Source organism: Durio zibethinus, chromosome 28 (assembly GCF_047325235.1).
Source record: "Durio zibethinus cultivar Kanyao isolate XHJ-2024 chromosome 28, ASM4732523v1, whole genome shotgun sequence".
NCBI classification, from domain to species: Eukaryota; Viridiplantae; Streptophyta; class Magnoliopsida; order Malvales; family Malvaceae; genus Durio; species Durio zibethinus.
This window is the reverse complement of record NC_143189.1, coordinates 10662198-10688957: the sequence shown is the minus strand read 5'-3', so window position 1 is coordinate 10688957 and position 26760 is coordinate 10662198. Positions and strand designations below refer to the sequence as shown.

General features: G+C 29.4%; 1 protein-coding gene and 1 pseudogene across 1 annotated transcript; both read left to right on the top strand.

The window, feature by feature from the left end:
- Window positions 1–7201: 7201 nt before the first annotated feature.
- On the top strand, window positions 7202–8057 carry LOC149510735 (uncharacterized protein At1g15400 pseudogene; annotated as a pseudogene).
- A 4715-nt stretch (window positions 8058–12772) lies between these two features.
- On the top strand, window positions 12773–13431 carry LOC149510734 (uncharacterized). The gene has a single exon (XM_089757390.1). It carries the CDS (start codon window positions 13015–13017, stop codon window positions 13243–13245), a length of 231 nt encoding a protein of 76 aa, XP_089613516.1. The 5' UTR covers window positions 12773–13014; the 3' UTR covers window positions 13246–13431.
- The last annotated feature ends 13329 nt before the right edge of the window (window positions 13432–26760 follow it).

Below are 26760 nucleotides of genomic sequence, written 5' to 3'. Positions count from 1 at the left end.
TAACTTGGTCAAAATGAGTTTTTTGGCCAAGGTAAATTTCAAATGAAAACTACTATGGTATTGAATCTCCTTTTAATGGGGCTAGAAGGGAAGATTGTTAAGAATATATGAGGTCCAACCCCATGTAATTGTTTTAGCCAATTAAATGCCATGGGCTTTTGACTTTTAACCTAAAATAAAGCCTTTAATAATAAAAAAAGACGGGCTATGTTTTTGGAGTAGAATGATAGAGTGTGGTGCCAAATAAAAAGAAAAAAATCTAAGAAAATAGAAAAAAAAAGGAGAAGGGAGACTTGGTTAAATTAAAATCGATCCGTAGTCCGATTGAGCTAAAATTTTATTAGTAAGTTTATGATTTAAAGTTCTATATTCTAAACAGTAAAGATCAGGTTTAAAACTTTTTAGGAACAAAACTAGGGTATATTTGTTGAGTCACCTGTTTGGTGAGATTTCTCAAATTGTCTCTTTAGTTATTGATTAGCTTTAGTTTTAGTTAGAGGAGAATTTTGTATATCTATTATTTGATAGTGGAGTTTTTTTAATGGTATGTGATTTTTTCCCTCTACACTAGAGAGCTTTTCATGTAAATCTTGGTGTGCTTTATTATTATTATTTTTTTTGCGTTGCTAGATTAGTGATTTTATCTATTGCTATGGGTTTATTGTGATATATTACTTTCGCGTTGTTGTGTTTGTTACTTTAGGCCCAACTAAATCAACAATAGGCTCCTCAGCCATCCTAGCAATGTTGATTTTGTGATTTGAGCAATGGCTTCTAAAGACCTAAAACTTGAAAAGATTCAAAAAAGGATTGGGGAAAAGATAGGATATTCTGCAAAATAGGTGGAGAAATAAAAGTTTTGAGCAAAATGCTATAGACATGTACAAAGTCTTAAGTATTAGAAAATTTGTTTTGTTGTTGGATGATTTATGGGACCGAATTGATCTAACAAAAATTGGAGTTCTTATCCTACACCAACAAAATAACTCCAAGGTAATCTTCACTACATGTTCCAAAAAGGTGTGCGGTCTGATGGAAGCCCATAAAATTTTCAAAGTTGAGTGTTTGCCACCATCTTTTGATTGGTATTTGTTTCAGAAGAAGATTGGAAATGATACTCTCAACTTGCATCCAGATATTCCTATGCTAGCGAAAATTATGGCCAAAAAGTATGTTGGTTTGCCACTAGCACTTATCACCATTGGTCAAGCTGTAACCTGCAAGAAGACATCACAAGAATGGATTTAGGTAATTGAGATTTTAAGAAAATGTGACTTAAAATTTTCAAGTATGGGGGATAAGGTTTTTTTTCTTTTAAAGTTCAATTTTGATCATTTACCTAATGAGAAAGTGAGATCTTGCTTCTTATAGTGTACTTTATTTCCAAAAGAATTTGTTATTCACAAAATTGATTTAATAGATTATTGGATTTGTGGGGGTCTTTTAGATGAATGTAATGACAGAAATGGAGCTCAAAACTAAAGGTATGACATAATTGGGACACTTGTGTATGCATGTTTATTGGAAAAAGAAGGTCATTATGTGAAAATGCATGATGTGATTCGTGATATGGCTCCGTGGATAGCCAATGAGTGCAATAATTTTGAGGAAGGTGTTTTGGTGCAAGTAGGTGTTTGATTCATTAAAGCACCAAAGATGAGAAAATAAGAAGCAGTAAGAAGGATATCACTGATGGCAAATTGTTTTGGGAGTTTAATCGAAACACCTTCATGTCCCAACCTGCTAACCTTGTTTCTCAATGAAAACACATTAAAGACAATCACAAATGACTTCTTCCAATCTATGCCTAATCTAAGAGTGCTAAACCTATCCTGTAATAGTGGCATAACTGAACTGGACTAGGGAATTTCAAAACTTGTTTCCCTACAATATCTCAATATATCCAAGACAAGTATAAGCCAGTTGCCAAATGAGCTTAAGTCCCTCCAAAAGCTAAAATATTTGAACTTAGATGATACATTTGTATTAAATACAATTCCATGCCAACTGATATCCATCTTTCCATTCTTAAAAGTGTTGAGAATGCTTAATTGCGGTTCATCTGATATGATTATGCAAAGTAATATTTTATCAAGGGGAAATAAATGAGTGTTTTGTCAAGGAATTGCAGTGTTTGAAACAATTGAGTATGTTGAGTCTCACAATAAGGAGTGTTTTAGCACTTGAAGGACTTTTAAGCTCCCACACAAATACTGCACTCAAAACCTATGCCTCTAGTTTTTAAGTGCTTCAAATATTCTAAATATTTCATGTTTAGTAGATATGAAGCATCCAATATGCTAGATATCTCAGACTGTAAGAGTTTAGAAGAGCTGAAACATGGTTGCAGGAACAAAGAAAAAAACTAACATCTGTTGATTTCCACAGCTCTATGATCTTAAAGGACAGATGGTTCAATGGCCTTTAAAGAGTAAGTGTAGACAACTGTATGCAATTAGGCGATTTGACATGGCTCATGCTTGCCCCAAACCTTGCTAGTCTTTGCATATCAAGATGCTCCCAAATCAAAGAAATAATCAGCACAGCCAAATGTGCAGGACTTCTAAATAAAGTAGGAAAGTATTAAGCCATTTGAAAAGCTTGAAGTTCTTCATTTGTCTTACCTACTAGAACTAAAATGCATCTATTAGGAACCCTTTCTATTTTTAAGTCTCAAGAAAATCTCCATATTTGGGTGGCCAAAACTGAAAAAGCTTTTGGTCAATGCAAAGAATGCTGAAAGACATGGCATTACCATTCATGGATGGGAATTCTGGTGGAAAGAATTAGAATGGAAGGATGAGACAACTAGGAATGCTTTTGCTCCTTGTTTCAAATCTAAGCCCCTGAACATCTCCCCATAGTGACTTACAAGTGCAAAGAACTACAATATCAAGAACAGCTTCGAATTGTAAATGATTGCTTCTCTTCATCATGGATTATTTTTCCTTGATAATGAAAAATCTGCATGTTTGTTGCAAGATTATCTTTTTTCTTCTTTTGGTAAGAGAATCATACCTTTAATGAACTCATAGAGCTTGAATTTGTGCTGTAATAAATCACATGATTGGAAATTTTCCATGTTCATGCAACTTTATTCATCATCAGGTTATGCAGGGCTTCAAATTTAATCTTTAAGATAGTTTAGAAAGTAGTCAAAAAAAAATACTTATAGTCAAGGTCTAATCTTTAACTTTCATGGACTGATATCTATCTTTTTTGTGTAAGGCATACACACACAAATACTAAAGTGAAAAATACATACATGTGCTGTGTTATGATTGTCCACACCATGAAACTAAAGTGTGACTTGTTAAAACAGACTTAAAGTCTTGAACACATCATAAATTTTACATTCCATGTTAGGAGAAACAATACAAATTATTATCTGCATGCTTGTTTCAAAAATGCAACAGGTACTCTTACTAGGAAGCTTTTATAATGCGATACCCAAAAAAATAAAGACAACAGCCTTAATCAATGTGTTATAAACCAACAACATTGTCTATCTCTGATGCTGCACAATCTTTTTTTTTTCTTCAAACCACAATCTCCTTTTCATTTAACAAATTGTGAACCTAATACCATCTCAAGCTTAATTCATTTATCGACTAAAGGGCAATCACCAATAAATTAATGCATAAACTCTGTCTACCAGAGTTAACCGACCAAGCTCAGATACTTAAATTCTGATATATCAGTTGTTTTACATACTTTTCAAGCTAATTAGAAATTTATCATGTTTTAAAACCTAGTTGCCAATTCTTTAGCTAACTTTCAAGTCAAGGTTTGATAGAGCATGCTACAAAGCCTAGGTGATTGGTAGAAGAAGTATAAGCATTTACTGTGGGTGGTGATTCACTCCGAACTACTTTTTGTGATTAATTTAAGCTCAGAACTTGCTAATTTGCTTGCTGTCTTCAAATAGAAGATGTATATAAATGAAAGTTGAACTCACAACGTGTTTCAAAGACAAATTTTAAGTGGCATTTTGTAACTGATCATATCCAACCAACAGACCACATAAAAATTTTAGAACAATTCACTAAGAAGTCTGGCTTATACGACGAGCTGAATGATCCAAGTTTTTCCTTTTTTAATATTTTACTGGAGCTACAAGCAACTATATTAAGCATTAACAATGTGCCAAAACTTATTAACATAGAAACCAAGCTATGTCAAGTTGGTGTTGTAGTAATCTCATGTTGATGGACTAACAAAATTATTTTGATCTGGATTAAATTTGGTTAATTCAAATCAATGACTAACTATAGGGATACTATATTATGATATATCCAATCAAGTAATATGATTTTAATTAAAGTATGACATAAGTTATTTTTGTATATACTCAAAATGGGATAGGGTGAGATTTGTTAATAATGGATTCCTGCTCTCCTCCTTATATAGTGGTTCTCTGGCCCATTAAGGGAAACTAATTTCAATTCAAGAAAGGAAATAGAGAAAAAGTGTCTCTCTGACAACCAAAAAATACAGCTCCCCACCTTCAATGCATTGCCAACCACCATGAAGCCAGCAACCACCGGGTGAGTTAGGCGGCATCGACGAAGTCACCTCCCTCCAGCAGCGACTCGGGCACTTTCAGTTCAATGGGTTTCAACTAAACCCACTTAGAGGTTAGTGTTTATATTTCTGTTTTAACTTAAATTAGTTGACTTGTTAAGTATAGATTAGTTCGACAGTTAGTGCCCATTAGCGGAAGACTTTTGACTATATCTTTTTCAAGATAATTTTTTTCCCCCAAAAAGATGGTTGGTAAACAAGATCTCTTATACATAGCTATTAAAAAATAAAAGATCTCTTGTATATATATGTATCATGATCAATTGAGCACTCTTGAGGACCATGACGGCATGGCCTCAATAAAAATATTATCCTTTGATCATGCATTTTTTTTAGATTGTTACAAATATTACATTCATATAATGGATTAAATAATCAACTACTATATTATAATTAAATTATAATTACAAAATAATCAGCTAACAAATTAAAATATAATTAAATAACCAAATCCACACACAATAAAATTTAAATTTAAGCCTTTAATCATAAAACTAAAAAGAAGTAAAGGGTAAAATATGTTAGGTTTCATTTAGGTTGAGATTTTTCCAAATTCTTCTATATGATCCAGAATTTCATATTTTCTCCCAACAACAAAATAAACATATCTCATATCTTCTTCAAATCTTTACTATAGTCAATTAAGGTAATGTTTGGTATATAAGATGATGATAGGATATGATGATAATTATATTATGTTATATTTAGTTTGTATTTAAAGAAAATGATAAAATTGTACAGAGAATTAATCATTCTTTTGATAAAATTACAAGCAGGATTAATCATCCAATTATATTTTTAAAAATTATATTAATAATTTAAATTGTATAAATTAAAAAAAATAATTTTGATCAATAAATAAAGTTATCATATTTTAATCATTACACATAATAAACATAAAATAAGATAACATTATTTAATATAATCTTACCATATATAATTTTATTCTATCCAATTCATATTCTCGTAAACCAAACATTCTATAAAGACTTAAAATTAAAATAGTATCCTTTTTAGAGTTAACTACCCTTATAAATATATTCCCCATAATTATTTATATTTAGATTTTTTGCTACATTTTATGGATGGATGTCCAGTTATAAAGTGAACTTTTTAATATGGTGATAGCCTTTTAATCTAGCACGCAAATGGATTTTTGTGAATTAAGGTCAGACCATTAATGTTACAAAAACTAATTACTATCTTAATCACAATTTAGATCCACCTAGTAATCTGAATTATACTAGATAGAAAAATAGTCAACAAAATATAAATAATTATATTATAATTTTGCATGATTAAATTTATAGCATAAACTTTTACAATTAGTTAAATATTTTAATTCATAATTTAAACCAATCCCCTTTCCAGAAAATAATTTTGTTGAAAAACTTGGAAATATTGACTGAGTTTTTTTCCCAAACCAAGGTACTTTATTTCTTTAAGTGGGATACTTTTAAACTTTATTCTTAAAGACAAGATAGTATCATACAATTTAATTCCATGTCAACATGAAATTCCACATCACTTTTTTTTTTAATCTTCTTTCCCTTTCTTCATTGTAACTATTCATCTCTTAAAAAATGCAGAAAGCTTATCAAATAGAAGACAATCATTGCAACACTGTAACATGCCCTAACAGCAAGTATAAACTTACCTTGCTATTTGATACTATTTATCAAAACCAAAAACCATTAATTGAAAAGGTGCGGGTTTTGAGGCCAAGCATAGAATGTTCCTAGATTCTTCAGGGCACCAAAAAATTTTGAGCACCTTTGGGAGTAGATCTAGAGAATATTGGAGTTTCAATCCACCTCTAAATAATCTCTCTTTTTTGTGCCAACAAAAAAGTATTCATCTATTTCTTTTTTTTTAAATAAATATTCATCTTTTTTCAAATCTTTATCTTTTGGGCAAAATTTTTTTAAATGATCGATTCTGAAAATATAAAACCATTGCACCATGATTATTCACTTCGCACTAAATAAATGCTCTTCAAATTTTATTTTATATTTTTTTTAATTTTTTTTATTTCTTCCTTGTTTTATATCTTTTGGTTTTGATTTTAGATTTTTCCCTTCTCTCTTTCTTTCTTTACCTAATTTGCTGTCGTGTTGGTCTATATTCCATGGAATCTCTCCCTTTTATTTTTCCTTATGTTTTCTTCACCAACCTTGCTGCTAAATTCAGTTCCAATTTTAGAGAGTTAAGGTTTTGAAGTATTGTCAGTGCAATGATATACTTTCACTAGGTTATTAGCTAACAAAATTCGTAAACAAAAAAGTTTCTTTTAGACATTTCATTGAACACCCTTTAAACATCAATAGTTTATTTTTAGTAAATAACAATGCATGAATATTTAATTCAAATGAAAAGAAGATAAAGAGAGGAGGATCTGATGAAGGAAAAAAGAAGAGAAGATGAGGCCTTTTCAAGATATGTGTATTTTAGAATTTTTTGATTGAGTTAAAACTAATTAAATAATTTATCATTTATTTGATTTTTATATAATTTATCATATATCTCATACGTGGATTCCAAGTATACAAAGTATCTTATTTTAAGAATTAAGTTTAAAACTATTCTAATTTGATAAATAAGATTATAGGGTGCCTTATCATGAGAAAAAACTCCAATCCCCTTTACAGAAAATAATTTTGTTGAAAACTTGGAAATATTGACTGAGTTGCCTTAGTATGACTTTTTCTTAACCAAATCTTCAAGATTTCTTTATCCTTCTCTCTCTTTATATATAAAGATTTATTTATATTTTACAACGAATTGGAATTTATAGAAGGAAAGCTTTTAGTTTCATTAACGAGAGAAAAGAGAAAAACATCTAGCTGTCATCTACCATGGCTGGTTTGCAAAGATCTATAGTGTCTTTTAGGAGGCAAGAATCTTCAGGGCTTATTTGGGATGACAGGTTTTTTTCAGAGGAGATAAACCAAGTAAAACAAGAACAACAAGAAGAAAAAACAAAGCAACTACAGCAAGAAGAACAAGGATAGCTGCAAGACAATAACCAAGAAAAGATTGATGTTATTAAAGATGTTAAGCCGATTAGAAATATTGGACCAATCAATACCATTGAAAGAAGCCAATCTAACGGTCAAAGACGAGGTTACCGTACTGGTAAGGTATCCGCTGCTATTGAGCCACCTTCTCCAAAGGTTTCAACTTGTGGTTTTTGCAGTGCTTTCGGGAAACAAACCAAGAATCATATTCATAGGAAAAGGCCAGGTAAGCGTAGATCAAGATAGGTTTTTGTCACTTCTTTTCCTCGTATTTTCCTGTGACCGGAGGTAGGAATTCCGGTGAACTTAGGGGGTTTATGTTTAAGTTTAAGTCCATCTCAATGAACTGAGATGTGGGACTTATAGAAAAAAAAAAGATTATTCTTTTAGAGTTTAAAGTTTCTTTTTTTTTTAAACAGATGGATGTCTTTTTTTTTTTTTTGGGGGGGGGGGGGTGTTTAAAGTTTAAAGTTTTGATTTTTTTTTATTCTGATAATGTTTCTTGTTTCTGTTTCATTCAGATTTGTGGTTTGGGTGGAAGTAATTAAATTAATCTGCAAATGTTTTATTTGGTTTTTCTTGAGACAATTTTCACATGTACGAAAGGCAAAATCTTGATTCCACACTCTTTTCTCTTTCTTTCTCATTGTAAGGCACCTTTGGCATCTTGGGTTTGATTTGATTTACTTTTAATTTTGTGTTTTCCCGAATAAGAACAAAATTTTTTTTTTTTTTGTTATTCTTTTTTCCTTTGGATTCCTTAAGATTCTTTTCCAGTAGGTTTCACAAATTTCTGGGGTGTTCGGGAGCTCTATGTCTCATTTTGTGGGAAAAGGGTAAGTTTACAAGAGAATCTCTCCCCTGTTCTGTTCTGTTATTCTTCGGCAGAAAATTTCAGGAATTCAGGGGATCATCAAACAGGGAGAGTGGGCCCTTGCCCCCAATTTGCTCTTAATTCTTTTACATATATTAAAGTTACTTCTTAGCATCTCAGGTCAAGCATTTATGACAAATGGATAGAGGAGCACTATCAACTTTTTTATTTGTATATACAGTCTTTTTTAATTTCTAATGCTTTATTTTTTCAATGGAAATTAATTAATAGAAGAAAATTTATAATTATAATTCAATATTACATTTATATATAAAAAATCATTAAATAAACAACTAATAAATTAAAATATTATTAAATAAATTCAATATAAAATTGAACGAAACTTATATATAATGAAATTTGAACTTAAGATTTCAAGATTTTAAAACCTAATTTATGCCATTAACCCACTAAGCCAGAACATTAATAAAAACATTTTTAAACTACAAATACTATTTAAAATATCTCTTCATGAAATAACATAGTTTAGGTGAAAAATCATCAATTTTGGAATGAGTCAATTAAATAAGCATAATATGAAGATAAATTAAATCATAAAAAAATTAAAATTAACACATTAAATAAACAAAAAAATTATAGAGTATAAAATTATATTCAAAATAAGAAGAAAAATAATAATGAAAGCCCAAACACAAAGTTCAAAAAGAAATCATCAAACATCCAAAAATGGTCCCAAAATTTAATTCTCAATATTTCTCGCAATACTACTCTTAAATATTGATAAATTCTGTGTCTTTGTCAACATATGTCACCACTACACCACTTAAGTTGCTAACTTTCATTTTATGATAATGATAGATGATTGCAATAGTGGCCATGCACTTGTGCGAAATCAAGTGGTAAAACAAGTGAAATGGGATTTTAATAAAGATCTTAAGTTGTTTAGAATGAAATAATCATAATTAACCTATGAATTTAATTGATTCATATAATCACTTTCAAAAAATAATATTCAATAGATTTAAAATTCAAATTTCATCTCTAATTTCATCTTTTATTTATAAATTTATGGTTTTTTTTTTAAATAAACATACGAACAAAACAAAAATCCCGAATAGTAGTTACTTGGCTGCATTCTAGTGGTAATCATGGGACCAGGATTGAGTACAAATCCAAAGATATTGTCCTTGTACCGAAGCAGATAGTGGCAACGATAAAATGTCTTTGCAGCCATGTATATTTAGCTTATCACACCGGCCATGAATAAAAGGCAATGGCTCTAGTACTTTTAATTAAGAATATAATTAGTTCCGCAGAATGTGAAAATATGATCAAGTTACATTATGGAAAGAGTATTTTCAATAAACTTTACATACAAAAGTACAAACCATGAATTTAGGGGAAAGAGCATTCAACCGCTAGCTGCAGTGAATGAAACAACTCAAACCCAACTGTTTAAAATGCCGAGAAATGAATAGACTTTGCATTCCATTCAAAGAACTCCAATGCTTTCAACTCGAACGACAGGTCTTACCAAATAACAAATCTGTTACTTTGAAGCTTCATAGACTAGCTTTTATATATGCCTCATTTGTTGTGCATCATCCTGCGACTGGATTTATCTGTAAAAATATGAGATAGCGGGCACCAAGCTTCAGCAAGAGGCATCTCCAAGTTTTGAACAGTTTTGAAAGTTATAGGAACCATCTTAGCGCGTTCCACCCAAATGATCACACTGATCACGCTGCAAAATGCGTGCCTGCCAGCCTGAAGCATCTACTTTGATAGGCTGGCCTTCACGATCCAAACCAGATGTCTTTCCACAACTGCTCTGAATCCATCGATACTGCAAGATGACAGTAACGATAAGAGATTACAACCACAGATAATTTAAATCTGTGTAACCACCATGTCAAGGTTCTACCAGAAATTTTAAAAATGTCACCAACTCTGTTAGGTACCTATCAAATTGGTATGAACCATGAAGCAACATCCATATAATTGTCATTCATGAAATCAAAACTTACAAAAAGAGCAACGTAATAAATGTCACTGATTATTGAGATACTGGGCATTAGAACAGACAGATTGACAGAAGTAAAAGCATTACTAAAAATTATGGACTTTTGGAATTCGTTTTTTCCATCTTACCTCAAATAACCTTCAAGCCAAATTAGCCTTGAGGATTTGAAGAAGAGTTACCAGGTCAAACAGTGTAATTTTACTCATTATTGAATTCTGAGATTGGACCTGAATTTGAGCTTGACTTGAGTTTATCTTGGGTTTCATTTGAACTTTTCTCTATCCAAGTTAATCTGTTTAGAACTTGGGATTATAGTTGCTGATATGGTTAAAAACCTTCATCGTTTTTCTTTTAAAGGAATCCAAAGTCACGTTATAAATCCATTTAGATTTTCGTAACAAAAAATATTTTTATTTTGATAGTACGATCGTATTGAGGGTTTACATGAATTTAATCCTCTTTACAGATAATTTTAAGAGTATATTCTTTTATGTTAATTGATACATTTATAATTTTATTTTCGAAGTAATTTTCACAATGAATGATATTTAATTGACAAGAAATGAAACTCATCTCCTTATTAACAGAATTAATCTTAAATTATAACATAGTTTCACTTTCTATGTATAAAATAATTTTTTATAATAAATTATATAAAAAAGTAAGAAGCATGCTACGTATAGAAAAGTTAGAACAAAAAGAAGTGCTTTTATTTTTTTTTCTTTTGAAGCCAAAATGTTTCTGTGAAATTGTGCTAGAGTTTGACTTGAGGAAGGTTTTTCTGGGTACGGATTTGAGGAAGCTTGTGAAAGGGATGAAAGGATGCATCAATATTAAGCAAAAGGATGTAAGATTTGGCATTTCTTTGAAGATCAATTTGTTAGAGATTTTTCTGAACTTCATACGTGTTTTTAATGGGAGGGTAAATTATGATAATTGTTGATTTAATAAGGATGATGCGTTTAATAAAAAAATTAAAAAATTAAAAAATAAAAGTGGGGTTGGGGGTGATGTTTGGTGTTAATGATTGTTATAGGTAAATAGAATTTGCAAAATTGAAACAAATATCCAATGCAAACTCTATTAGTTTGATTTGTTTTAAATATCACATTATCAGGATGAACAATGACAGATTCATATGTATAAATAAAGTATTCAACTATTTATGATTATTTTAAAAATTAGAAAATTAAGAAAATTCAAATATCTTCAAAAAAAATTTTGGACATATTTTTAATCGATAAAATTAATAAATCTATGAATAATTTTTATATCATGGATATCTTGAAAACAAAATTCTGAATTGAAGATGAATATGACTATGTAAGTGTATCCACCATTGATGAAAGCCCAAGGTGGGAACATGGTGGTGCCATTTCACAAACAAAAGTATGACAGCTGGGACTCGGTCGAGTATCATGGCTAGGAAGAGTTAGGATGGAAAGTTAAGGCAAATTAATTAGAATGATTAGAATATTATAATATTTTAACTACGCATCTACCTTTCAATTTTATACTATTTCTTTTGGTAAAACAGGTATGATATCTAACAATTATTATATGTAAATCTATAGAAACGCAAGTTCATATTTTGTCCTTAGATCCCCAACAATGGTGCCTCGAAACGGCACCTTGGGGCCTCAACCCCCTGGGTCATTGCTTAAGCCGTAATTTTCATTTGAATTTGACGACCTGAATACGTGTGGGAAAATTACAACTTAGGTCTTTCTTCATAGTAAAAAGATGGTCAGAGTAGGCAGTAATACTCCCCAGTCTGTTATCCCAACCCTTAATTGCTAGAATTAGTCACTTGTAGTTTTCTCTTTAGAATAAGTTATTATTATTATTATATATGATTCTCAATAATTTTACTAAAAATTTTGAGCAATTTAAAATTTTATTAATGTTCTACGGTATTAATTTATATAATATCATGTGAATAAAACATAATGTCCATACTATATCTTGAGACATAATAATATCCCTAATTCTATATATGGGTAGAGAGTGTGAATAAGGGGCCTTGTTTGCTCTAACATGGGAAATGTTAAGCTAAACCAACCCATTATCAATTATATGTAAGTGGTCTAACATTTTAACATTATCAAAAGTTTTTAATCAAATTAATCGAAAAGTGCATATAACTCTTTTTAGTATATATCAAGATTCAAATTGCGGAACTCAATCTTTTTAAGAATCATTAGATTAAGTCTGAATTGTTGAAAATACATCATTTTACAAAGCATGACTATTAGGATTTAGGAAGATCTTTGTACAAGTTATAAAATTTACAAAAAAAAAAAAAAGAAGCACCATAGCATATCCTCCCACGATGTTTTCCATCTATAACTTGAACTTGTTGATATCTTTTACTTGAAAATTCTAGCAAGGCGTGCTCCTACATAAAAAATGTGAAATGGAATAACAGCCTATTAAAATAACCCATTTTTTATTTGACTTCTTAGCTATAAATATGGGAAACCAAACCATCATCTTATCAACAAAGAGAGTTGTGCAAGGAAGAAAGAATTAGAGAAAGCTATCTTGCAATTACAATGAAGAACAGCTCCATGCCTCATTCATACCACAACTCCAAAATTCCAGAACCGAATGTCCATAACTTCAAAGATCATAGAGCCATGAGGTCCAATGTCACAGGGAAAAAGCCATTCGTCGACATAAACGAAAGTGCTGAGGCATTCATCCAGAAATTCAGGCACCAACTTTTGCTCCAGAGGCTGGAATCCATTGAGAATTACGAGAAAATGTTGGCTAGAGGACTCTGATCGATTGCCCTTTCTTTTATCTTTAAGTGCTTGCACTGGTATTCTGTGCTAGCTTCTTCCAATTGCCTCATTAATCTGTTTTTTAGCTTGTATTTTATCAATTATGGATGAATGTATACAGATGATATGGAAGGTTGAAAATATGTAAAAGAACAATTCTTAATATATTATATAATTAAATTAATACAAGCTTCTTTTTTTTTGTATAATTTGTACTATATTTTCATGATGAATGCTTGTCTGTTTTTCCCCTGTAATCTCCATCTCTGTTTTCCACATCTGATAATCTTGCAATAAGAAGAATATCCCTACTTTAAAAGCAGTTATTTTATAATTGAAAATCCTTTTCTTTTTTAATTTTACATTAAACCGAATACATTAAAGCATTTGACTGCCGTAGAGTTTAGTAAATCACCAGATCCTTTCCTTTAAATAAAAATCTAAAAAGCAGTGCAGAAGCTCCCAACTGCATCATCGCTATCTAAATGCATCTCACGAACCACGGTGCATTGGAGGTCAAAATCCCATTGCATTCCATTGCTTCGATGTGATGGAATCAAACGGGTCCTTAATTTCAGTTACTAGTATTAACCCCTGCTTTTTCTTAAAGGATAAGAATTTTTTTTTTATTAAATGCATCGTTTGGTGCTCTTTTAAATTGTTGAATTCATATATAAATTTTTAATATACAAAAAATTTATAGATCTATTTTTTTTCGAATTTTATAATTTTTATTTTTTTAATTATTTATATTTTAAGTTATTTTATTTTCATTAAAAAATAAAATAGTTATTCTAGAATGTTAAAAAAGGTAAAGATGTCTAAATATAACTTTTTGGGAATTCTTTTAATATATTTTTAATTTCTTTGTTAATTATATTTTAAATTATTTTGTTTTGATTAATGTGTCAAAATATATCTTCTTTGAAAATTCTTTTAATATATTTTTAAATTTTTATTATTAACATTTTAAGTTATTTTATTTTCATTAAAGGGTAAAATGATCATTCTATAATATTAAAAATGACAAAATGATCATTTTATAATATTAGACAGATGATAAAATATAATCTATTTAAAAATTATTTTAATATATTTTTAACTTTTATTGTTAACATTTTAATTGTATTTTTAGCAATTATCTGCTTCCTGAATATAGAAAACACACGGGACCATTTTCCATCTATTTTCCATACATCACCAAGAGAGAAATTTCATTTTCAAATTCATAAATGATGAAACACAGTGTTGCAAGAAGACAAGAAAATTCCAATAAAAAGCATAGAAATCAGCCGCCAATCGAAAAAAGTAAAATACAAGATCGCATTTCGGTAAGGGGTAGACAGAAGTCCTAGCATCCAAACAAGACGAATGAATATGGCCTTGTGTAGGTTGAGAATTTTGGGTTGAGACAAGCGGTTTCTCTCATTTTAATTTCAAATTTTCTTTGGATCGCTTATTCATGAACAAAAAATCGAAGAATCAACTCAACCAAGAACTCTCTTTCGTTCGTCTGGTTGCCTCCAGATTGCCACAAACAGGCAGAGGCAAGACAAGAAACCCTTTACCAATTCTAATACCTATGAAGGAATGGCCAATTTATTTAAAGGTAAAATATTATTTTATAATATTAAAAAAGATGAAATTATGATCACCAATACAGATTATGTTTAACTAAAGCATCTTTGTTGTTAAGAAATAGTAATAGTATGAAATGAGAGATACAGAAGGGATGAAATGTAAATCCGACGCCAAAATGAATGCCAAATCAATGATCAATTTTAAGAGCATGGCAATGTCTTAAAAAGGAAGAAATCGCAGGTTTCAGCTTTGGAGGGAACCTTTTTGCCAACTTCCGTCCCAATCCAGGACTCAAGATTGGTTGGGATTTAGATTTTGTGGGATTCAGAATCCTATCAACTACGCTTAAATATCTCTAAGATACATAAACATATATAAAACTACTCAACTCTCTGCAATTTTTTATTTTTTTATCTTTTGTTTTCTTAACTCTCCTCTGCCTCAAAAATGAACTTCCATTGGACAGGTGCAATCATAATTTTCGATTCTTTATCGGTTATTCATTTGATTTTTCAGCATTACATTTGTATGATAGATTGTAGATGAAATTGTAATTCGGGATAGAAACTTGAATCTAATTAATACGAGATGAATTTGTCCAATTTGGAAATTAGATTGACATTATAACATGACCTGTTGTAAAGGTAACCTAGTGATAGACCATAACCCTAAAATTGAAACAAATCTAAATACGTAAATGAGGTGTGAATGATAGCTATATATCCTAGTATTATTTGAAATTTATGAAAGGATAGATAGCAAAATCCTATTCAAATTCTGATTTTTTATGAAATTTTTATTTTTCGTTCTATGATAAATAAATTAGGATAAGACTATGTGCTCATAACATGATTTCCAACAAACTCTTTCATGTGAATGGCATTTCACACGATATATCAATCAAAACTAGTCCCAACTTGTGCATTAAATTAGTAGATTTTGAAACCCCAAATCATTCACAACAAGAGAAGGGGGCCCTACATAATTTTAAGTACTAGAAAAACTTTAGAGAATAGTCCATTTTTAATTAATTAAAATAAGCTCATAAAATGATCACTTCCCTTGGGATCACATCTAGGCCTTGTCTTTATTAATTACAAAATAAATAATATTGAACAAACTACTAAACCAAGTGAAGAAAAACAAGGACTTGTCCATACAATAGTTAGACAAGAACATGAAAAAAAAAAAAAAGCAGATAGGGTGCCTTTTATTTCATGATTTTTATTAACATGCACCTAAATCAAATGACTCAGCTCTGCTCCTGCAGCTGCTCTTACTGCTGAACCACTTGCTGTATCTACTGACGCTGCAGCAGTTGCAGATTCACTCGGGAGCATGATCGAGCCATCTCACCTGCCAGTGGGATCACTGGTAGGTAGGTTATCACAGTTGCATATCTCAATCATGAACCCATCTGGGTCATGGAAGAACAGTTGTTCAACATAGATCCCGCCTTCTTCCACTATTGCCCGCACGTATTCCACATCCATTTCCTTTCAGCTTCTTCTCCACTGTTCCCATGCTCTCACACTAAACATGGGAATACAATTAGTAAATTAATTGCCTAAGCTGCAAATCTATAGCTACCAGTGTTCCTCATCAATTTATAATTGATTCATCTTCTTGTCAATTGCATCATCATAAACAAATTAATAAACGAGAGGACCATGCATACACTGAGCTATTTAAGTGTTTCTAATTATGTTATTCCTCCCCACCAACTAATATTCCAACATGATTACTCTGAAAAAAAAGGACAAAAAAAGAATATTTTATATAATTCTTTAATAAAAAAATCATAACCTAAAAAAAATTACAAATGTTATGAGTTAAATTCAACTCTATTAATTATCATATTCAAAAATAATTATATAATTTGATATGTAAAACTGTATATAATTCTTTTATGTGAAAGAACCTGATCTATTGATGTGAAATTTATTTGTGGTAAACGTTTTTATTTAAAAAAGAATTTAAATCCTTTTTAATAATAGATAAATATCGTGCTCTTTTTGGATAAAACGTGCAGACACTTTTAAAAAAAATTGTTATTAAGTGAAAATGAAAAAGTTAAAATTTTTTGAAAAGAAATACAATAGGAGGATTTCTAGAGTTGTCATTGAATTTGGATATATCTAGTTAATAATAATTAAGTATTATAATTACTAGTAATTGACTATATTTTTTTATAAAATTACAATTATAAAAAAAATCACAATCATAATAAATATTATATTCATATATATAAAAAATTATCGAATAAATTAAAATATAATTAAATAAATTTAATATAAAACTAAAACAAATTCATATAATAAAATTCAATTTAAAATCTCAAATTTTAAAATATTCGTGCCATTGAATCAAAGTTTAATTGGCAAGTTTTTTTTTTGCTTTATTACTTTTAAGATCTATTATTGCTATTCACAAGAATTGTTACCGTGATAGATGGACAAGCCGAAGGACCAAAAAATCAAATATGAAAATTGTGTACGCATCAAATTTAAGTGGAGAGCTAGTATTCAGCCTTTCAGTCAAATTGAAGTACAAATTGTAATAAATATTTTATATAATTGGACATTCAAATTAGGGTGATGGGAATTGAATTACTCATAGTTTATAAAAATAACATTTATGTGTACTCTCAATTTGTCATGACCCTACGTTGTGTTTGGTGGGATGAAAAAAAGAAAGGAAAAATTTTTTTTAATTTTTCTCTTAGATTAAAGGAAAAAAAATGATTGGATTCATTTATAGATTTTATGTCTTTCTAAATTCAACTTTCAAAAAGTAAGTGAAAAAAAAACGCAATAATCATTTTATTTACAATTTTATTTTTATTTTTTGTTTATTTTTCCTTCCTCATGTCAAATATAAAAAAGAAAACCCAACATTTTTTTTCTGTTGTCTTCTCACTTTTTTTGTTCATTTTCATAACGGTTTTAAGGTCGCTTGACGAATTTGGAGACGAAAATAAAAAATAAAAAATAGAGTTGCTATCAATTTTTTTTAGTTAGATGTAATTGGTCACCTATTAAAACATATATATTTAATGAAATTTTAAATTTAATTAAAATTTATTAAAAAGATAATTTTAGGGTCTATGAGATAGTTTAGGTCCGGGAGTCAGTAACGTGTGGGGAAGGATTAGCAACCCCTAGCACCTGTTTAAAAATGGTACCAATTAACTACGCGTTATCCATTGATTTTGATAAAAATAGTCTTATTTTCAGGGTTTAAAAAAATAATTTCACCTAAAAAGCTAACACCTTGATTTTTCATTTATTGGAATTTGAGTTTTCTCTTTTTTTTTTATTAAAATTTATTATTCAAATTTTATTTGGGAAAAATAAGTTATAACTTTTTTATTGAAATAATTCTTAAAATATTTCAGTATGTTGGTAACATTGAAAAAACTCTTTCTTATTTAAAGATTTCTTAAGCATCGTTTCTTGGAATACTTTAGAATCTCATCCTCAAAGGCTTAGATTTACTTTTCGTAAAAAAATTATGTCATGCATGTAATGTAAATGCTAACATGTTAATGCATACATTTTATTTTACTTTTTGAAAATTTTATTGATTATTATTATTTTTTTAATTATCATTTAAGTTTTTGAAGAAAAGAGGAATTTTTATTATATTGAAGATTTTTTTATAAATATTCCAATACATTGGTAATATTTAAAAAAAGTCTTCTCACCTAGGGATTTCTTAAAGCATCTTTACTCGGAATACTTTTAGAATCCTATCATCAATAAAATTTTCTTTTTTCTCATTTTTTAACACTTTATTCTTAATTTATTAGTTAATTTTTATTTACTATTTTATAACAAAAAAAGAAAATTTTTATTGTATTGAAAAATTTTTATAAATATTTCGATATATTGGTAGTATTTAAAAAAAAATCTTCTCACCTAGAGATTTCATAGGTATCACTACTTGAAATACCTTTGAATCTCATTATCAGATAAAAATTTTATTTTCTTACATTTTTTATTACTTTATATTATTATTATTATAAAGTTTATTTTAAAATTAACAAAATTATAAAAATTTTAACTAAATATTTCATCATTTATTTTTTTTACTAATGAATTATTGATCAGAACAAAAAATTATTCTAAGCATATGAAAGATTCATTCAATACATGCATAAATGATAGTAGTAATCTTTCATAAGCTATCCTATCCAAACAAAAACCAAAAGCTCAGATGAACTTAATAACACATGAATACTAATGAGCAATAAGGTTCAATTATCATCATGTCATAATAAGGATTATTCGAGCATTTTCCAAACATGATGAACACATAAGCTATAGCAAAGAAATAATAAAAGTATAATTATTCAAATATATTTCAAATTATTTCAATGCATGGCAAAGTACTTAACTCAAACATATGCAAGTATTCATTCATATATTTCAATCAAAATCATACAAGCATATGCAAAATGTATAAGCAATATACCTAATTAAAAAAAAATGCAAGCATTTAGACACAATTTGGTACATGCCATCTCAGTGATCTCAATCAATGAACATGTATATAAATTTCAAATTTATAATTCATAATCTATAAGTAAAATCAATTTAAAGATCAAGAAATCAACATGTCCAACTCATAGCCATGTTCAAAGATTCATCTTAAACAAATATTCATGCAATGAAAACTATTAATCAAAGCAATCAAAAACTAGGCATGAATATCAATGAAGGTAAGTTAATCAAACCAAGCTTTCAAAAATATTGGAACAATATCTACCAGGTGGCTTGGTGATTAATTTGTGCAATGTGTTCATATGTTCTACCACAAAATCATATATTTGCATATATCAAAGCAAGCATGTATATGTATCCAAACTCATACATCATATCATAAAGTCAATACATTTACCTCTATCCATGTCAAGCTTTGTTGTTGTGCTCATTTGGCTTTGAATTCTCCAATCCACTTCATTTGAGCAAAACTAAGCTTAATTGATGAGGATGACATGCTTTGCTTGCTATACTTGAAATTCCAAAAATGTAGGCTCGTTCATGCTCATTTCAAGTTCTCTTAGCTTAGACTTAAAAAAATTTCTTGACAAAGGATTTTCGTTAAAAGCATTAAGAAAATCAATTGATCAAAATTATACGAATTGTTAGAAAACAATTCCATATTCTAAGTCATTATAGGCAAAAGAAAATTTATTCACTAAGCACAAGTTGCCAATTACAAGGAAGATATATACTTAAGCTAGAGGCCATATATCAATTTAAACATCAAATAGCACAAGAATGGCACTAAAGCAAAAGTTCTCATGTAATGTGCAAAAATCAAACCTTTTAAATCATTTAGAAATATTGAACACAAAGAAGACATATTCAATATTCATGTATATTCAATAAATAACCAAAGAATATGTCAAAATAAATTTTAGGCCATATGAAAACTAGAAACTCAAGGAAGACATATTTATCATCAAAAACATATTCAAGAAAAGTTTAGCACAAAAGCATAAATATGTCTACACAAATTATAGGCCATAATCAGTAATGACTTAAGACAAACATAACCATCTAAGAAAATCCTTCACTTGAGCCATGTTGCAATCATGTCAAGTTAAGAAAAATCATATTTATCATATATGCACACACTTGACAAGAACAATAGATGAACTAACAACACATTTCGTTAAAACACAATTAGTTCATCAATTTAAAAACACAAATCAAGAGATAAAACATTTAAGCACAAGAGCAAGCATATCACTTACAAATCAAGAAATAAATAATTTAAGCACTTTCAAATCACAAGTATAAGGTCAAGTTGAATCAATCATTATATGAGCACATATCTTGACCAAAAACATAGATGAACAAAGGATCAATATATATCTTTTAAGCACATAAAGTTCATCAATTCATCAACACAAGATAAGAAATAAGTCTTGAATTAATAAGGATATAGATTTAAATCACATTTCTAGATTATTTCATAAGAAGTCAAGAGTTGAACAATTAAACATCAATAGATATGATTTAAGCACAAGATCATCATCAATTTTTAAAATCACAAATCAAGAGTTAAAACAATTTAGAATATAACAATCAAGTTTTAAGAAAATATTTCATACTATCTAAGCATTAAGAACAAATTGAGTAATTTTAATCAACATGGTCATATAGGCATATTTAACAATCACAAATCATTATGTGTAAAAATCACAAAATTATTTTCATTATGCCAAAATCATTTAAGCAAATTTCAACAAGTATCTCAAGCATACTTAAGAGCAAAATAAATGCATATTTAATTCAAGCTCACATTTTCTTAAGATTATGCAACATATGACTTGTAATCAATGTCAACCAATATTTGTATAATCAATCAAGCATTCAAATTTCAACAAGAAGAGGTGACCAAATTCAAATTCTCTTTAAATAAAAGTTTAGAGGTTACCTATCTCCATTGTGTGTCTAGAGTATTCAATCTTCAATCTCACATTGTAGCTCCTTGCTCTAGCACACCTACAAGAGACATTTTTCATTTGATTTTAGGTACCCAAATTGCTTTAAGTCTTTGAAAGTTAGTCAGCCAGTCTCTTGTTCCTTTTGGAACCCATACTTGACTAATTCTAAATTAAAATTTTCTCTTTATGGGACAAGTATGTATAGTATGACCATGAAAATTACAAAAATTGCATTTAATCATTTTAGTACTAAATGAATTCTTTAAAAGATTTTGTTTTTTATTCATCAAATCATCAAATTTCTTTTTCAAATAAAAAATTTCTTTTTCTAAAAATTCATTTCTACTTTGAGAGGTTTTAAAATCTATTTTCAATTTTTCATTTTCTTTTTCCAAAACATTTTTTACATTCATTAAAAACTCATTCTCTACATTCAACTTTGAAATAATTTTTTTATTTTTCCTTTTCATTGATTCACATTCAACATATAGCTCATTATAAGCATCTTGCAATTCATCAAAAGCATATGAATTTCAATCAATAGAATTAGAAGTTACCTCTAGATCTTTAAGAGCCATGAGACATGATGCATTTCGGTTGGATTATTGTATTTCATGTATTTCCTCCAACTTCTCCCATATCTCATTTGAGGTTGGACACTTTGATACCAAGTTGAATTTGTGGGAGTCAAGAGCTCCATATAGTAAGCACTTGGCCTTGGCATCATCCATCACTTGCCTCATATAGATTGCATTATTTGAAGGAATTCCAAGCCCCTTTTCAACTAAATTCCAAGCTCTAAAATCTTGAGCAACTATGAACATTTTCATCCTCTTTTTTCATTCACAAAATTCAAATTTATCAACCATGAGAGCTTTGAGGACTTCCTAACCATCTTGGAACCAAAATTGAGCCATAGGATCTTTACTCAAGGTGGTTAAACGTACAAAAAGAGATCAAAGTTTTGATACCAATTGTTAGCCTTATAGGTGAGATGGTGATCCAAGAGAAGGGGTGAATTGGATTTCTCCAAATTTTTTCCAAACAAATTATTTCAATATAATTGAATAGAAATTAAAACAATAAGCACTTTTGATGAAAATATAATGCAAACAATAACAATTAATAAACCTAAAATCAAATCTAAACAACAATAAATTGTAAGGAGATAGGGATAGAGAAATCAAATACAATGATTTATAGAGGTTCGGTTCCTCTCCAAAAGGCACCTATGTCCTCTCTCTTGATTGTCCACACCAAGGTTTCAATCTACTAATTGAAGAAAAATTCTTACAAGATACAAACCTATCTTGTACTAAATCTCTATCTTTTTCTCAAGGCTTAGATAGCAACCTCTACCCTTACAATATCAAAAGGATATCTCACCTCTTGCTTACAAGATAACCAAATAATTTTTGCAAATTAAAATACCTCTTAAGGTTGAGTGTTTGCCTAATGAAGTACAAACAAAATGATGAATGAAAACACAACAATATTTTGGATACAATAAAAACAAAGGATATTGAATTTAAGCTTTAAAAACTCTTGATTCTAAGAGAAAATGAAAATATAACTTATTAGCACTTGCTCTCTTGATGCATCAATCCTGTTGGTGTGTTGGAGTGCCCAATTTACAGAGAAATTGAATAAGTAACCATTGGAAAAGCTTGAAGTGAAGAAATACCCGTTGGAATCATGAAAAAGTAGCCGTTGGTGTGCTTGCACCCAGAATTGTTCGATCCCTTGCTTGAGGGGATCGATTGGTTCATGTTTTGAACCATTTTTCACTTTAAAATAGCATAATCTATCGATACCTTTTTGTAGGGGATTGATTAGTTCATGGGGTGATCGATCCCCTATATGGGGGGATTGATCCCTTTTCTAAATTTTCAATCTTGGGAGCATTCTACTTGAAAAAGCAATCGATCCCTTCTAGAGGGGATCGATCTTGTCTATACTGGGTGGTAGTCTTCAGTTTTGCGCTCTACTTACTAATTTAATCATATCTTGAGTTATACAAATCCAAATTACAAACTGTTTGAAGATTTAGAAACTAGACTTAAAGGACTTTCTATCCAAGTTCATCACCTAATTCACTGTGTACGAATTATAATGAATTTTCAAATCTACCCCTTGTGTAGTTTTTAGACAACTGTAGTGTGTCTGGTAAAAAGTCAAAATCTTTTCTTAGAAAATTTGGATTTTAATGTTGTTTGATCCATTATAAAGTAGACTCAAAGAACTTTCCAACCATATAAAATTCAAAAATTAAAACTTTGTGAATTAATACAAAAAAATAAAACAAGTTCAATGTTGGAAAACTTTGTTATTGTAAAACAGCTTTCTTAAGTTATTCCATTTCTCAAAACCAATATTATTAAAAATGTATTAAGTCCAAAATGAATAAATTCACTTTAAAAACAACAATTGGACTTTCATTTAAGCTCAAATAAATAATCTTTAAAAGTAGATTTGGTTTGAAAAATATGAAAAAAAAGAAAGGTTTGTTTAAACTTTGAAAATCATATTATTTATTTAGTGCCAAAATATAAAACTTAAGAACATGTACTAAATAAATCTTTTTCAAAATCTTGATCAAGTTTATTTAGCTTTAATATTTTGTCATTTCAAAATAAGGATCAATTCGAGACTAACAATCTCCCTACCTTTAAAGCTTGATGTCCCTGTCAAACCAAGTCCAACCACAGGACCAAAATCACACCAGATCACCATGTAGCACTTAGTGACTCCCATGGCCCTACTATGTAGCACTTAGTGACTCCCACGGCCGATGATTGGTGATTGCTTTGATACCATTTATGGAGACCCGCAACCAACCTATGAGGTATTGTCTGCTTTGACCTAAAGGTCTTACAGTTTTGTCCCATAAAAGACGCCTCGCAAGTTTGGGATTAAGTCTCTACATATATATCATTCTTTATCCACACATCCTTTAGATGTGGGCCCAAGATCAAATACAACATGGCCATATTACCTTGTAGTAAACCCTAAAGTAATATGAAGCCATCTTTCTTAATCATTCTAAAATTCTTCAATAAAATGATATAGTCTGTCAAGTAAAATCCATATATTTAATACAACTAATAATAAATCTCTATATATCTAAATACAAATCATATAAAATACAAAACAATTTCATTAGATCTCACTGGCTAACATTGTCTCTGACGACTAAGTAATCTTTTCCATTTGATCTTCTTGCTTTTCACAAACTAAACAACTTATCACTTACTCATCTATAAAGAAAAAGTAAAGGGGAATAAGCAAACTACAACTCAATAAGTATAGGCTCACACACCTTACTAGATCAAGCATCTTTTTTCATACATATTATATAGATCATTTAAAACATTTGTCAAATCATAATGTCAAATATTTTAAAGATCATTATTCTATCAAACATTTTGTAAATTCATAAATTAATTTCAAAACATGTCATTTCATAAATCATTGCAAAATATGCTGTCATTCAAATACGTAATGAAACCAAATCATGGATCAATCATTAAAAATCAACGTAAATCATCATTATCGTAAATCATCGTTATCATTTATTTATCGTTAGCTACGATCACTGCTATAACACGTGACATTGGCCGTGTCGATAATTTTATCCTCATGATTATTACTAACTATTATAACCTGCTAGCCAAGGCCTTATGCTAACTACTATTACTCATTAGCCAGGGTTGTATGGTCATGTCTTTGCTAACTATTATTACCCATTAGCCAGGGTCGTGGAACTAGTTCTGGAGTCGATGATCCCACTTCCCAGGGATGTAAAAACGTAGCCATCATAAAATCATTCTTTAAACATATATCATTTTCTTATTTCATTAACAAGCATGATCCATCATTTATATAGAGAAACACAAAATAATCATATGCTTGATCCTATTTTCATACATCGAAAATATTGAAATAAAACATTCATTCATTTAGAAACATACATATATACATAGATTCAAAAACAAGCAAAGTGTGTAAGATTCTACTTACCTTTTTTTGGTTCCACCACTTTATTTTTTTCCTAAAAATAATTAATGGCCTATTCAAGATCATTTCAACATGACAGTAATTAATCAACCCATTTGAAACCACTTATACCAAACAGCTAAGTTAAACAAGAAATAACTCAAGTAACTAATTCTGGCACACTGCACTACTTTCACTAAAATGACCATATATCAAGATTTCAAACTCATAATTAAAATATTTTTAATGCATTAGAAACTAAACTTGATAAGCTTTCTAACCATATTTGGCCCATCTCGTGATTCCTTGTAGATTAATTATAACAATTTTTACAATCCACGTCATATGTTGCTGCCAGATAGCCTGTATAGCTTCTTATAAAAATTACGTATTTATTCATAAGAAACTCCAAAATTGAAAAGTAGACTCAATAAGCTTTCCAAACATGTGTGGCTCAATTCTTACTTCCTTGTATAAGATTTAAGACAATTTTCGTAATTCAACCCTGATGATCCTGCCATTCAGCTTGCATATCTTTAAGTAAAAATTAGGCAACTCTTCATAAAAAAACTCAGATTCGACTTCTTTTTGTTTCATTATAAAGTAAATTCAACATGCTTTCCAACAATATATAATAATCATAGCAATAATCTATCCATTAATACAAAATTATATTTTAATTCATTATTGCAAATCATAGCATCTCATCCAAAAATAGAATATCTCCTTCAATCTTTAAAAACTCAAATCCCCACTTTTCAACATTTAAACTCCATTCAATAGTCATCAATAAATCTTAAAAACATGAAATAAACAAAGCCCAATAATTTATCCAAATATATCATGAAGATTAATGAAAGATTTCATAATTTTCTTAGTTTTTCTCTCAAAACTTCAACTCCAAATAATAACAATCAACATGATTTTTTTTCTTAAATAAAAATAGGGCATATACTCACCTTTAGAGGATTAACTTGATTGTAGCCTCTGATTTTGAATCGCCAGCTTGATTTTTCATATTCTCTAACCCTAAGAAAGATGAGGAAGAAGAATTCTTATTTCTTTTCTATTTCATGATGGCTAGGTTTTCTTTTATATAATACTTTAGCCTTTTTTCTTTTACTAATTAGTCTTTTAATATACTGATGGGCTTTGGTATTAGTCTAGCCTAATTATCATTTGGGCTGGGGTAATACATTCTCCCCTCCTTATAAGAAGTTTTGTCCTTGAAACTTGATTTACATCCCTATCTTATTCTTTCATTTCTGAAATCACTTCTATTGCCATATGATTGTTTCATTAAACTTTGACAAAAGTAATCATTTTGCCTCAAAACTTGTTCTTTCCAATCGACCATTTGAAAAATATTTTCAATATGTTAAAGCTTATATCATCTCTAATTCTACGTACTCATATCCAACCACATAGCTTCTTTTTCGATATTCTCTTAACATAGATTTATCATGTACACTAGACAT

Bases quoted from the DNA above. Each gene is read 5' to 3' on its own strand.
- LOC149510734 (XM_089757390.1), top strand. From the start codon at position 13,015: ATGAAGAACAGCTCCATGCCTCATTCATACCACAACTCCAAAATTCCA.